Consider the following 15,410-nt stretch of genomic DNA (forward strand, 5'->3'; position numbering starts at 1 on the left):
TCTGAGAGGCTTCTCATGCGAGGCTTCGGTCCTGAGAGGCTTCTCATGAGAGGCTTCGGTCCTAAGAGGCTTCTCATGAGAGGCTTCGGTCTTGAGAGGCTTCGGTCCTGAGAGGCTTCGGTCCTGAGAGGCTTCTCATGAGAGTTTTTGCTTCTCATAGGAGGGTTTTGGTTCCTTAAGGTTATTTTACCCGTTTTTACCCCGTTTCAAGTGGTTTTTGACCCGGTTAAGGGTCGGGATGGCCCGAATGATTACAAAAAGTTAAAGTAACTTTTGAGAGAGATTTGGGAGAGATTTGGGAGAGATTTCAAATAGAAAGAGATAGAGTGAAAACGATTTAGAGAGGTTTCGTTTGTGATTAATTTGAGTGTCCGGCTTCACAACGCAAGGTTCGTAAACCCCGTTAAACCGTGTTTTAGTGTCGTACACACTCCCGATGAGTGTGCAATAATTTTTTTATCGTTTTGGTTCAATGTTTACTGCATTTGAGACTTAGGAAATTCAACACACGAACTTTCCAAATAATGTTTCTCTCATTAAAATATTGCATTGTACAGTAATTACATAGTGTAAACCCTAATATACAAGGGTTAATTGAGTCGATTGGTTTTGACTTGTTGACTTTGTTTGACTTTGACTTGACTCAATTTTGACGGTTGTCACATGATGACAGACTACTTCTCAAAATGGATAGAGGTTGGAGACTTTGTTCAGGTACGAGACAAGGAGGTAGTCTCATTTATCAAACGTAATATCATTACCAGATTCGGGATCCCTTCAGAGTTCACATGCGAAAATGGATCCCACTTCATAAGCAAGAGGACTAGAGATTTTTACATGAGTTGGGGAATGAAGATGATAATGTCCACTCCTGTTCATCCTCAAGCTAATGGTCAAGTTGAATCCAACAACAACATCATCGTCAACAGTTTAAAGAAAAGGTTAGATGAGAAGAAAGGAAGATGGGCAAAAGAGATTCCTTTCGTCCTATGGGCAGATAGGTCTACTTCAAAAATAGCCACTGGCCAAACTCCATACTCCTTATTATTTGGAATTGAAGCCATGATCCCTACTGAAGTAGTGATCCCAACGGCAAGATACCAATTGTAGGATCAAGATAACAACGATAGGATCCTGGCCCAGGATCTTGATACTATCGATGAACTCAGGGATCTTACCAGGATCCGCATTGCTCCTTATCAAAAAAGGATCACTAAATCATATAACAAGAACATCAAAGTCAGAATATTCAAGGTATGTGACTTGGTCCTTAGGAAGACATTCCAAAGTACCAAGGATCCCAATACAGGAAACTTGGCATCTAAATAGGAAGGACCATATCTCAATGATTCAAAAGCAGGAAAGGATGCATATTGGCTAGCTACTCTTGAAGGAAGCATTTTTCCAAGATCCTGGAATTTCATTCACCAGAAGACATATTTCATGTAAATTGCATAAATCACTTCTAACGAACTCAAGTTACATTTTATCTAACCTCTACTTTTATATGATTCTTTTACTTACTCTTCTAAAAACCATTACTAACTTCAGCATCGGAGGGGCGTTAGCCAAGCTAATGCCCACCCCAAGCTAACGTTTTCTATGCATAGGAACTCAAGGATCCTGACATTCGAGGATCCTATCACTCAAGGATCCCAGTGGATTCATCGTTCTATGATCTTAACAATTATAATATGCAAGTATCCTCGTAACTACGAATAGAGACTGATCATCTCTCCTACAATTAAAGGTACTTAATCCCCTCTAAGGTTTAAAGAGTTAATTACCTCTTTCGCACGAATTAAGGTTTCTACACCTCACTTGGACACACGAAATCTTACTGTGGGATGTGAATAAGGGGATCATTTAACGCTTCAGTGACTTGGCAACCCTCTTATTTTTTAACATATGTTAAGATCTTGAAGTTTAACACTAAGGTACATAACACTGACATGTTATCTTAAGTTAGGATTTTCCACAGTAATTTCATAATGATTATAACAGTGACGTGTTATCTTAAGTTGGGATTTTCCCCAGTAATTTCATAAGGTTTATAACACTAACGTGTTATCTCAAGTTGGGATTTTCCCCAGTAATTTCCTAAGGTTTATAATATCGACGTGTTATCTTAAGTTGGGATTTTCCCTAGTAATTTCCTTAATATTTACAACACTAACGTATTGTATTAAGTTGGGATTTTCCCCATTGGTTTGCTAAGATACATAAACCTTGTCATGTTTTCATAAGATAGGATTTTCCCCAAGAAATGTCTAAGGCTTGTAGCATTATCATGTTACAAACATGGATCCTTCCCAGTTGTATTCAAAGTTGAATTATTCTCATTTAACTCCTAAGGTGGGATCACCCCCCCCCCTCCGTGGGTTTACTATGTAATAATCTAATAAGGATCATCTATGATGAACTCCTAAAGCAGGGATCCATTCATACGCATGAAGGAATCACAACTTCAAGTTTCTCCTAAGGTTATGATCCCTAAGGAGCACCAGGTTCTATCTATCCTTTAAATAGTTTTCCTAAGTAATGTTTGAAGGTTTGTTATCCTAAAAGATCTTAACTATTTTAAGATCCCAAATTGATGACTAACTATTTTCTGGTTGTTTAGATTTTAGAGAGATCTTTTAAGAATCCTAAAAGATCTTAATTATTATGTAAGGATCCTCAAAAGTCCTATTACTATGAACCATGCAAGCAGGGAAGTGTAAAATCACCATAGATTAAAAAGGATTTATACACTAACTCCACAAAAAAAGAGAAAATTATCTTATACAAAACCATGCAAAATATTTATATCTAACATGCCTAAACCATTGCTTGGTCATCATTTCCTGGGGTCTTTTTATAGTATGTTAGAACTTATTAAGAACACAAATGATTAAGTCATTCAATGAAGTAAATGAACACAAGATGTAAATAGTATATGTTTGGCTCAGTTAGTCTGAATGAGTACACGAGAGAAAAGAGTACAAGTGAATTCTGCAAGTGTTCGAATCTTCCTCTACTCTATGCACCTACCCTATTTATACGATACATCAGACTCACAAAAAGTTACAAGGACTAAAAATTCACATATCGAAATAACAATGCCTTGTAAAACAGATAGAGTGTCGAAGTCATGCTAATTTTGAAACGTTACAGATTCTGACCAATTCGACTCATCACTATATACGTTTGACCCCTACAATCTCCCCCTTATTGAGAGAATTCGAATTTATGCCATCAGCTTAAGAGTCTATTGAAGTTCTCTTCGAATCTCCATATACCACAAAATGGTTTTTCTAATCTCAGTTTTGTCTTCACTGTTATTCTTCTTGCAATTATTGATTCGAACAAGGAGATTTGTATACAGAGAGTTCGTGTACCTCTCAAGATCACAAACTTGCAACAAGAACTTTGTCCTTTATCCTTTCTTGTTCTTTCCATGAAACACAACACCCATTGGTTGATGTATGATTTCTCCATCTTCAAACTCATTAATATTCAACTTTCCCTTCAAAAAAGACTGGGGAACTTTCGAAGGCTTCAACACATCAACATTTATCAAAATCTTTGTGACCCTGACCAAATCATTCAAGTTCATCAAAGGAAAATCTGCTATTGTAAACTCAGAAACAACGTTATTTGCTCTGACAACAACATAACTAAAGTTTGTAGTAGGCCTTTGAATAAGTTGTCATGAACAATCGTCATCACTTTGATTATCTACACAAAAGACCACACCTCTTCTCCATTCTTCCCCAAGACTTCATGAAATCGAATCTTCAATCTTTTGAATTCATCCTTACCATTGAAATTCTCTATGATCTTGAACTGAGAAGAAGTGAACAACATATGATTGATTGGAAATTCAAGTTGACTAAAATCAGAATTTTCAATGTCATAGATCTTATTTCGCACTTTTCGAAAATCATCATTCATTCCAGTCGAAACAATATCGTCGATTGTCTTATAACAATATTGTTTGTTGGGATCACCCTTGCTTAAGTCAGATGGGTAATTTGCTCTTCGCCTCAAAATGTTGTTTATTTGCCTTTGTTTTTCGATTTCAATTGCATGTTGATTTTTCTTCTCTTCTTCTAATTGCACAATAATTATAGATTTCCCTTTATCATTTGGATCAACATTCGAAGTTGATTTTTTCGGGATTGAACTTGAACCTCCTGTACCTTCATTTATTGAGATTCCTTTTTTTCAAATCTCTCGTTGTTGTTTTTATTGTATAAGTTGAAGTTATGGGCTTCATTGAAATAGTTTTTGGGATTTGACTGCTTATCATTTCCCAAAAACCCCAGAGTTATCACCTGTCTCCTTCGATGAGCCAACACCTCCTTCTCCCCCTTGTGAAACATGCATTGCATAAGGAGCATTAGTTAGAAGTCGAAGTACTAAACTCCTTATCAGATCCAGTTCAGACTTAATGTTGGTTTCAATGTTAGAAACCATTTGATAGATGGATTCTGGAGAAATCGTCGATTTAGCTGAGAGCATGGTTTTGATTTCAAATAAGAACTCCTCAACCTTAGCAAACGCTTGATCATTCCCTTTCACCTTTTCTTAAAGACCAACTATGTAATCTTTTTTGAATGAAGAGGTGTCTTTAATCAGGCGAGTTGATGCTTCAGCTACAACATCAATATTCTTATGTAGTGTCAAAGAACATTTAGAAAAGTTTTTAACCTCAAATTCCAATAACTTTCGAATATCAGAAATCTGATTCTGTAAACAGACTTTCGTTTCCTCCAGTTGTTTTGCAAAAAGTTCATAACGTTCTTTCGAAACATCACGAAGCTGATAAACTTCACCAGTAATGGTTTGAGAATGATTGTGAATACTTTCATCATTTCGCTTGTCAACACCATCTATAAGAGTTTGCAATCGAGATTCTTGGGCCTTGAGAAGAGAATCAACTTCGACTCCACTGATAGAATGCTTGCTTCCTGTGTCAGCCAAGAACTGTAAGATCAAATTCATCTTGGAGTTTAAAATTTTGAATTGTCTTCCTGATATAATCATTTCATCTGGAATACTATCCACTTTCGGATCAAACTGAATTTCAGCAAAAGACACCATAACATCATCATCATCAGCTTCAGGTTCTGGTTGTGATTTTTCAGTGGACTGCGATGAAAATAAAGCAGCAATCGGTTTTTGCATGATACCATAAAATGTTGGAGAGATAGTTGAAATAGGAACAAAATTTGGAATGGGTGATGAAGGTGGTGATAAAGCGGTTGAAGTTACGACAGTTGAAGTTTCGGTGGTAGTTGTGTCAATGGTAGAAGTTTCGATGATAGAAATGATTGTTGATTCATGGTTGTGCATCCCTTCATCCATGTTGACATTTGTGTCCTTATTAGATAAGTCCACAGTGATGTCTGGAGTTTCGACCTCCTCCATATTGGAATCGGTATTCGAAACCCCATATAGTTTGATAATAATCTCCGTATGGATATTGGTGGTTTGTTGATCACTCCAATTGATGTTTGTATCTGTATTAGATATGTTTACATTAACATCAAGATTCCTTATCTCCTCGAAATTTGACTCAATAGGAGAATCCCTTTGAGGCGAATCATGATATGAATCCTCGATTCGAATATCAGATCGTTCATTGTCACTGCTCTGCTCCGTTTCAACTATTACATTTTCAAGAGGTACTTGAGCTGCACGTTTCTTCTTATTCAATTTTTGAGGCATATCAATAGCTCTTCTCTTCTTGGAAGTTGGTGATCCAGGAACCTATACTTCACGAAACAAAACCCCTTTCATGGTAAAGTGTTCATTGTGAACCCTCTTTACACCTCCCTAAGAAAAAATAGGGTTTGAAGATTCAACAGTATTGAGCTCATCACTTTCAACTATAGGTTTTGGGGTAGTCGGTTTAATTGGAGAATGAGTTGTTTTCTTTTATGGTTTCTTAGTGCGCTTAAGAACACCCGATTTCGAGCGGATGGTTTCTTTCATAACTTCATCCTCCACGGTTGGTGGTTTTTCAACTGGTTTCTTCTTGTTTGAAGCTTTTGAAGCTTTAGAAGTTCCTTTGACCCCCTTTGGTGGAAGAACCCTAGTTGTAGCAACAATATATGCTAAATATTGCACCAGAATTTGATTTTTATGATCCACAAGCTTGAGCATCGCATCAGGAATGCAAGCAACATTAGGAAAAACAATAGGATCATCAACAAAAATCCTTGGTGCGGCCATAACAGGAAACTCAGCAGTTTCGACACCAGATGGAACCAGAATATCCTCTTGACGATGAACTTCTTGTAAAATAAAGCTCCACAATCGAGCACTCGAAACAACATTCATTAGATTCATATGTGAAATTGAGGTTCGAAACTCCTCCCAAAGATGTGTAACATAATCCACATTCAGACCGTAATACAATCCTGTTATGATTGAATAAACTTCAAGCTTGGCTTTGTCGAGCCCAGAGCTTCTTCCTGTTAAGCAGCATAACACAATCCCAAACAAAAAAACTCCACATATAGGGAAGACCAGACTTCTTAAAGCGACTTATTCTAGTGAGTGTTGGTTGATGCCCCCATTTCATTAAACATAAGCACTTGGTCATTCGAGACTTCATATAATGTACCTGAAACTGGTAACTTTAGGATTTGTGAAAATTGCTTCTGAGTGAGCTTCTTGGTCTTTGAATTCAACAGCTAAACTTGACCACCTTAGTAATTTTGTTGAATACAACAGTTGAACCAGCAATTGATTGCTACTCCATAGGAATTGCAAATGAAGATGAGAGTGCAGTTGACAACACATAATTGTTCAAGGTTTGAACAAGCATCCGTAATGTCTCCGGATATTGATCAAGTGATGGAACTAGACGAATATTAGTGGTTTGGATCTTCATTATTGGTTGCAAAACTTCCTCTTCCTTAGTTGTTGTTGGATCAGCAGCGTGATGAGGAGCAGCCATTGCAGAGAATTTAGAAGGATTTAGAAACAATGAACAGTTAGGGTTCTTAGAAGTTTGATCAGAGAACATAAAGTTTGATAAAGAAATTATCAACTTCCTTTTATGATTGGAGGTATTCTTGAATTTGAACTGGTATCCAATAATACACTGCCACGTATTGTCTTGGTTACTTAATCGGCACCGTAAAAAGCTCCACATCATAAAAGCGATCATCACGTTCTCCTTGATTCTTGTGAAAATCATGAACCGTAATGTCCATCGGATCTTTCGCTGTTCCCAAATGGATAAGAACCGTCACAATTTTCGATCCTCAAACAAGTACACCATTTAATTCGACATCAAGGTGCGATCAATCCTTCGGCATGGAGGCAAGTCTCATTCGCTTTTGGGATTTAGAAGCGAAATCATATGCCAGACTTTGCAAAATCTAAGTTTCGAGTTGGTAGTACCCAAAACCTCAAGGATTTCAGTGCATTTGTGTGCCAAAGAATAACATAGAAGCAATTTAAATAAATGTGGATATAGTGATATCAAATTTCATTTTATACGAAAGAAGAATGATCTCAGGCAAAGATCTCTTCATTCGAAATCAAGAGAGATGAAGAATTGCTTGTGTGGTATCCTCTGAATTACAACTAAATACTCATTGATGAGCATCGAAGGGCTTCTTTTGCATTGGTTTCAAAGGCAGCTTCAATTTTGCACAAAGTCACAACTTAACATAAGTGTGATCCATATTTGAACAAAATTACATGGATGACCAATATAGTCAAGAACAAGTATGGTTGGTGATAAGTTTGAGTGACAGAAGTTCAGAAAAGATATTCAGATGGAAATCTCATTCCAAAAAAAAATTTAAGTACTGGATCTTATTGGGAAAAAACGTGTTGGTGGGACAACATTTTATTATGATCACACAATTCGAATAGAATGAGATTTTGAATATCGAATGGTACAAAGAAACAATTGTTTCGTGAAAATCTTGAACAATGTAGTTCATTGTCAATTCGTTGATAGTTAAGTTCGTTGGGTTTCACCATCATCATGGAAAAATGACTCAGGATAATAAACACAGAGTTTTGCATATCTATATTCTGGTATGTTTCGACTAGAGATGTCGAGGATATGTAGTGTTGTGTGTGATCGTGAAAGAAATTATGATGAAAAAGATTTGGTGAAAGAACTCATTTTACCTCTGCTAAAATTTGGACCAAGCAGAAAACTCTTTACTCATCATGAGAAGAGTAGGGTAGCTCTTTGACTAATGTGAATATAGCCTAATTGGGAAGAAACGTTCATGTAAAAGATTTCATTAAGGGTTTGAACACATAAAGTCTTTGAGGCTTAGAGGACAACATACACCAGCACGCTTCTAGAGACACGTTGCAAGTACACAATTTCTAGTAGTACCTGTTCCCATGAGGAATATGTGCGTTTGGCATGCAAAATAGCTCCATGTTGTTACAATGCGACTTCAACGACAATATTTTTGTATTTTTGGTTTTATCAAATAAAATCAAATTTAAGAAAATCTTTTTGAATTATTGATTTTTTGAGAAATAAAGACAAAAATAGGAAAATGTTTTTGGATTTTTAATATTTGGAAAACAAAGACAAAAATAAGAAAATATTTTTGGATTTTTAATTTTTGAAAAACTCAATACAAATAAGAAAATCTTTTTGGATTATTGATTTTCAAAAAACTTAGCAAGAACAAGAAGAAACAAACGAAAAGATGTTACCTAGGTGTATTCGACTCATGATCTTGCAGTTGTTAAACATAAGTTGAGCGTTAAAAGCCTCTCCACAAACACGAATTACAATTCTTTACTGAACGATTCAGATAGAAGTAGAATGCGAATGCATTCGAACGTTGAATATGAACAGTAACCTCTGAATGGATCACAAACAGGAAAAAGTGAGTTAAAACACACAAAGAAAATACCTACTAAACGAAAGTAACCATAACAATCGAAAGTAAGATAAAATTTATGTTTATGTAAGTGTCAATCAGAATGAGGAACTGAACACGCTTCCATCATACCTAGACCATTCAAAATCCTTAAGAATGATTTTTCATCTAAAGGTTTTGTGAAAATGTCAGCAAGTTGATCTGTGGTTTTGACAAAATGAACTTCAATGTTGCCATCTTCAACGTGGTCTTTGATAAAATGATATCGAAGAGCAATATGTTTTGTTTTCGAGTGTTGGACCGGATTATGAAAAAATTCGAATTGTGCTTTGTGAATCGTAATACACATGTATTTTCTTCATGTTGATTGCATAATCACGCAATTGGCTTTGGATCCATATAAATTGTGATGTGCACGCAACAACAACAACAACATACTCTGCCTTAGTTGTCGAAATCGAAACACAAGTTTGCTTTTTCGATTTCCAGCTCACAAGCTTCCCATCCAATAATTGACACCCTCTTGTTGTGATCTTTCGATCCATTTGACATCTACCCAGGTCTGCATAAGAGAATTCTTGGAAATGATGGTAAGAATTTAATAGTGATTATAAATCTGGAGACTTTGAACCAATACACACTGGTTCAATATGTATTCTGCAAAGAGTTTGAAATAGAGTCTACCACAAGTAATAACTTGTAAAATATCATCAAGAATTTTGATAGAGATTTTCCAAAGAAAAGGGAATGCATGTCAATTTCATTGGTATATTAGATGTATAGAGTTCGGAAAAATTGACCCTGAAGTAGGTCTACAACATACCAACTTAACGAGAAAACTTTGACATCATACTGACCTTTCGAAAATGACATTTTGAGGTCTAACCATAGACATGAAAAATAATACTAGAGTCTATAAGTAGGCTTAATCTATATCCAAAAGGGTGAGTAGGGTATGCCCTACTCGCGAGGAGTGTTGTTCTGCTTTGTACTAGTTTCAGCCCTGGATGTGGCCAACTGGTGTTCTATTTCCAATACACGCCTATTTAATGCTGCTTGGCGTTGCCGAAGTTCTTTAATCTCGGTTCGGTTGGCAGTTAGTTCTCTCTGCAGGACCTCGGTGTGATTTCTGGTTAACTCTTGGTCTTCGCTCAAGTGGCGGAGGCGAACCGTGTTAACTACAATGGTAGCACCAACTTCCACAACTCGTTGGGTGGCTGCTCTTGCTTGTTCGTCATTACGAGCAACTCGACGTACTAACACCGGGAGGGCTCTGTCTGCTGAGCCTCCCTCATCAAGGTTGTAGAAGCTTCGGTCCCCATTATAGGGAAGGTGCTGACCTTGTTCACAACTCCACCCTTCTAAGTTCACTGTCCACTGTGGTGTCGGACCTTGGAAGTTCTGTCGGGGATTGGGATTTTGGGCAACTTGAGGTGGATCATAGACTTATGGTTCCGAGTCAGATTCTTCCTGAATATCCTCTTCCTCGAAGTCTTCTTCTATTGGAGCCACAGGGTCGTCTTCTGGTTCCTCTTCGAGCCGTCCTCCGTTCCCCTGATTGGAGTAGTACGGATCCCCCAGCAGATGGAATCCAGCCATGTTATCTATGCGAGAATAGGGGTGTAAGAGCTATTAATAAATATAGAGATGGTGTTATCGTGTTATAAATACTCCTATAGTATTTAAATTTATGTTTGGTTCTGAGTTCTTATGGTATATAGGTTTGGTAAGTTTTAGACTTGTTGCAGCACCACGATTACTCCCAAACACATGTTGGTCATATCTAAAATAAATATAGTTGATCAGGTTATATTTATCCTATATATGATTACATAACTGTCCAGGTTTAATTGCAGTGTCCAACATCTAAATACTTTTGTATAGTTTTTACTGTGATACAGTTTTTTGTATGTATGTATGTTAGCATACTTCTTATAAAATACTTAGATTTTAAAAGTATACTTTTAGTAAGAGCACTTCAGCCCCATTGCATTTATAGTTCTATATCTTTTATGGTTTGATATACTTAGTTCACTATAAACAATGCTCTGATACCAATCAGTCACACCCCCAAACCGGAACGGCGGAAACGTTCGGGGGCGGAGGACGTCATGTACAGTATCACAACAATTGCATAATAGTAATCAAAGTACAACAACCATGTATTAAAAAGTATAAGTTTTTACATGTGTGTTCAATTCATTGTATACATGACACCAACAAGTTAAAATACATGAGTTAATGAAGCTCCATCTTCTCAAAATTCGTGGATGTACCTGTCTACTGATTTCCTGAGAATACAATTAGTTTTGAAAAGGTGTGTCAACAATTAAGTTGGTGAGTTCATAAGCATGTTTGTAACTGAAATCTATTGTTTGTTCCTTAAAAATGTAAGTGTGTTTTCCCAGAAAATCCTATATTTTCTGTTGTAATATGTGATACTCAAAAATTGTTATTGTACACTGAAATGGTATAACATAGTTTTAATTCACATAAAACCATGAAAAGTATGTTTTCTCTATGCTGGAGTAGTATTCTATTTTGTACTCGTATGAACATAGTATAATTGTAACTATCTAGATTTACCAACTGTACTTGTAAAAATACTGTATTATAGTTTTATTATTAGATAAAACTATGTGAAGTTATTTACTTATTCATACACTAATCGTATAATTCAATACCAAATTGTAAGTTATCATAACCATGCTTGATGACCTAAGATGACCTGAACACGACGTTCTTCAAGCGTCGCTATCGGTACGACATTTGTCACCACAAGCCTGCCGGCCTAGCTGTTGCAAGCAGCTCGGGTGCGGGATTGTCAGTACCGTATAGATCTATACACAAGTATCACGCTCTCCCTCCAGGAGACTCTGGTTATAATTTCAGGACTTGGTTGGTACTTAGATAAGTACTTGAAGTAAGTCTCACAAACGCTATATTGACGGTTACGGGTAGAATAATGAAAAGTTACAACAAATGAAAAGTTATGTTTGTTTTCTATAAGTTTATAGTTTATATGTTTGCTTTCTATATTGTAATCTGAACTTTGAAGGGCAACATGTAAGTTCCATAAACTATACCTATTATAGTTTTACCGAAATGAAAACCTTTGTTTAATTTGTAAAATTTGTATTACGTCTATTCCGTGAAATTCAACCTTTATACCCGAATGGTATTTAAATAGTTTACAAAAATTATATTTTTGTTTAACATGTTTAAAATGAATTTATACTTATATAAATATAATATTTATATAATTTTGATTAAACAAATAGTCAAATAAATAATTCTACCCCAAGCCCACAACCAAACAAGGAACAGAAAATGGAGCCAATTTATCAATTCTAAGCCTGTTGAATCCAAATTATATAATTTATACATATATAAATATATAATTTTATTAAAGACAACAATTAATAAATATTGAAAATATTTATATATTAACACAAATTTCTTGTGTTACACTTGTATTCCCCCCTAAAACAGTGAAAATTCATGAAAACGTAGGGGTATGAACTCACCTCGTGTGTGAGTTCCTGGTTGGTTACGATGTGGTTGTGACGATCCTTTGCTTATAACACGCGATTATAAACGTATCCTAATAATATTTATACACATAATTACATGCATAAATTAGATAACTAATAATTCAACAAGGTAAATATATTAGTTCTTATAGGTTACTTACTAATAGTGAAGAGATTCCTGGGTATTGATTTGAATGTTTGAAGGTTAACTGGGTAAATGCTTGCAGATGCGAAGAACTTTGATATGTGTTTTAAGAGCATATGAGTGAAATGAGTTTACTACTTGTGTCAAATGAATTCATTTGTTCCTTAAATATGAAGGAAACTCATAAGGCGGTGAATGTAAGGTTTACGGTTTAATCACATTGGAAAGCTAACTTTGGATAAGATTATGAAGATAGTTGATGTGTTCACGGTCAAAATGCTCCCAAATTTGAAGTGTTTATGGTTTGATTTCATTCTTAAATGGTGTTCACGGTTTGACTTTCATTCCTAAAGTTGTTCACGGTTTGACTTTCACTCCAAAAATTTGTTCACGGTTTGAATCTTTAAAGGGGTTCACGGTTTGGTTCGAACCGTGAACACCTTTTTTGTTTCACAATTTGGACCGTGAACTCATGTTCTAGATGTTCTTGGATCGTGAACCCTTTATGGTGTGTCATTTTCTGATTTAAACTTAACTCCCTTGACTTATCTTGACTTGTATATTGAGTTATAAATGTATAGTTTCAATATAAGTGTTCATAACTTATAATAAAGTATGATTAACAAAGTATGTATTCTTGGTATTTAGAGTTCTTATTGTATTATTGTTATGATGTTAATTTACTTGTACACGGTTGTAGTTTAGACTTTTATTTGAACAAGTTTGATTTACATAGACTTGAAATAACGGGTTGTTACACATATAGCAAACATAATATCAGGTCGTGATGAGACAATGAATCAAGTATTGAACGAATTAGAGTGTAAATTCAAAGTAGAATTGAAAGATTTGAACACCGATGTAAATATGATATGTTTGGCTCTATTACGCTTTTGCAAATTTTACAGAGTACAATGAATATTCTGTAAAAGACTTCGTTACTAAGACACTAGCAACCACTCCTATTTATAGAAGAGAAAAGCGTACAAAAAATATACTAAGGACTAAACATGAAGCTTCGAATATTATGCCCTAGTAAAATACATTACAAAAATGTTCGAAGACCCTAAATACAAACTTCGACTATTACAACATTTCGACCCTAACAATCTCCCCCTTTGTAATCAAAGTCGAAGTCTTCAGTTTGTAAGTAGAGTAATGGAGTACAGCAAAACTCTTCGAACCTCAGTATACCAAGAAATAATTTTCTTCAATTCCTTCTTGTCTCCTTCATTGTTCTTTTTGCAGTGGTTCATACGAACAATCAAGTTCGTATATTGAGATGTAGAATATCTCTCCACTTAGCTAGCTTGGAACAAAAACCGCTTCGCTTTTCCAGCTTTATCCTTTCCAGCAAAAACTATTCCAAATGGCTTTAAACATATTTCTCCATCAGCATATTTCTTTAACTCAGTCTGAGTCAACGAAGGAGCCATTGGAACTTTTACTTCCATTCCCTTTGCAGTAGCCAACTCCACATCAGTCAGTGCTAGGCACTCATAATAATTCTCAATGAAGATTTTGATGTGAGCAACTCCAAGCTTGAATTCCTCTGGATCTGTGTTTTGCAGAAAAGAAAAGGATTTGTCTTTCAGAAGCAATGCCACTTGTATAAGGTCATACAAGTTCATCAGAGGAAAATCTGCAATAGTGAATTCGCATGTTTTTCCATTTGCCCTGGCCACAACATATTTAACATTTTGAACAATGTTTTCAAAGACCACATCCTTTTTCATGCTTATCACCTTCTTGATCTTGATCAGTGACCAAACATCCTCAGGGGCTTTGCCAAGTACTGCATGAAAACGAATTGTCATATGAGTCCCTTCATCTTTTTCTTTGAAATTCCCTTCAGCTTTGAACTGAGGCATGATGAACATCATCTCATTTATAGGGAAATCCAACTGGCATGCATCAGTGTTTGTAACCACATAACTCTGTTTTGGCTTCTTATCAAATGAGTACATGTGATTAAAGGCAACCAAGGCTTCGATTGTTTCATAGTTATAACGTTTTGCTGGATCACCTTTATTCATGCCCTTCGGATCACCAGCCCTCTGAGTCATGATGCTTTGAATTGGATCTTTCTGAAAAATCTCTTGTTTTGTTAGTTTCAGAAACTTTCGAAAACTTTGTTTGCTTATGTACTTCAGACCTTGTTTGATTTGATTGAGATGATTGTTGAGTTTTTGAAAAAGAATCATTTTTAACGTTGAAAACCTTTTTGATGGATTGTGATTCAGACATCTTTTGAGACTCAATATTTTGCCAAAATATTTTCTTTCGTGCTTGTCTTTTTGAAATGTTGTTTTCCTTCGAAAATTTGTCAATTTGATCTTTAAATTCCTTAGAGTTTAATTTGACAACTTTTTCATTTTCCTTTTCAACACGAATTACTTTCTCTTTTTCAACTTTTGATTTTTCAACCCATTGTTTTTGTGGTTTTTGTCGTTGAAAAATATATGAATTCTTTGTTAAGTTGTTTTCAACTGTGTTTTGACTTGCGAAAAAACCTTCCTCAGTTGTTTTTGAATTATCCTCCTCAACCATCTTCTTGAACTCTGGTTTGATATTCTCAACATTTCCGGTAGTTACGAAAACTTGATTTGGAAAAATGACATCATCTGTGCATTTGAAATTTGGAAAAACCACCGTGTTTGTTTCAAGATAATGTTCACCTTTTTCATTCATCACTTTTTCGAACTTTTGTGTATCACCATACACTTGGTCAACAACTATTCGTGGAATTATTTCTTTCTTTGAAGATTTTTTTTCTTTCGAAACTTTCTCTACATCTTCATCATCACTATCATCAGTTTGGTAATCTTTGAGATCCACGAAGTTCATTTCACTAACTTTCGAAGTTGA

General features: G+C 35.5%; 1 protein-coding gene across 1 annotated transcript; it reads left to right on the plus strand.

Moving 5' to 3' along the window:
• Nucleotides 1–666: 666 nt before the first annotated feature.
• Nucleotides 667–1,110, plus strand: LOC145114091 (uncharacterized). Its single transcript, XM_079050099.1, has one exon. It carries the CDS (start codon nt 667–669, stop codon nt 1,108–1,110), a length of 444 nt encoding a protein of 147 aa, XP_078906225.1.
• The last annotated feature ends 14,300 nt before the right edge of the window (nt 1,111–15,410 follow it).

The sequence above is a fragment of the Lactuca virosa genome, chromosome 5 (genome assembly GCF_052849685.1).
Source record: "Lactuca virosa cultivar CGN04683 chromosome 5, Lactuca_virosa_CGN04683_v6, whole genome shotgun sequence".
Taxonomy (NCBI): domain Eukaryota; kingdom Viridiplantae; phylum Streptophyta; class Magnoliopsida; order Asterales; family Asteraceae; genus Lactuca; species Lactuca virosa.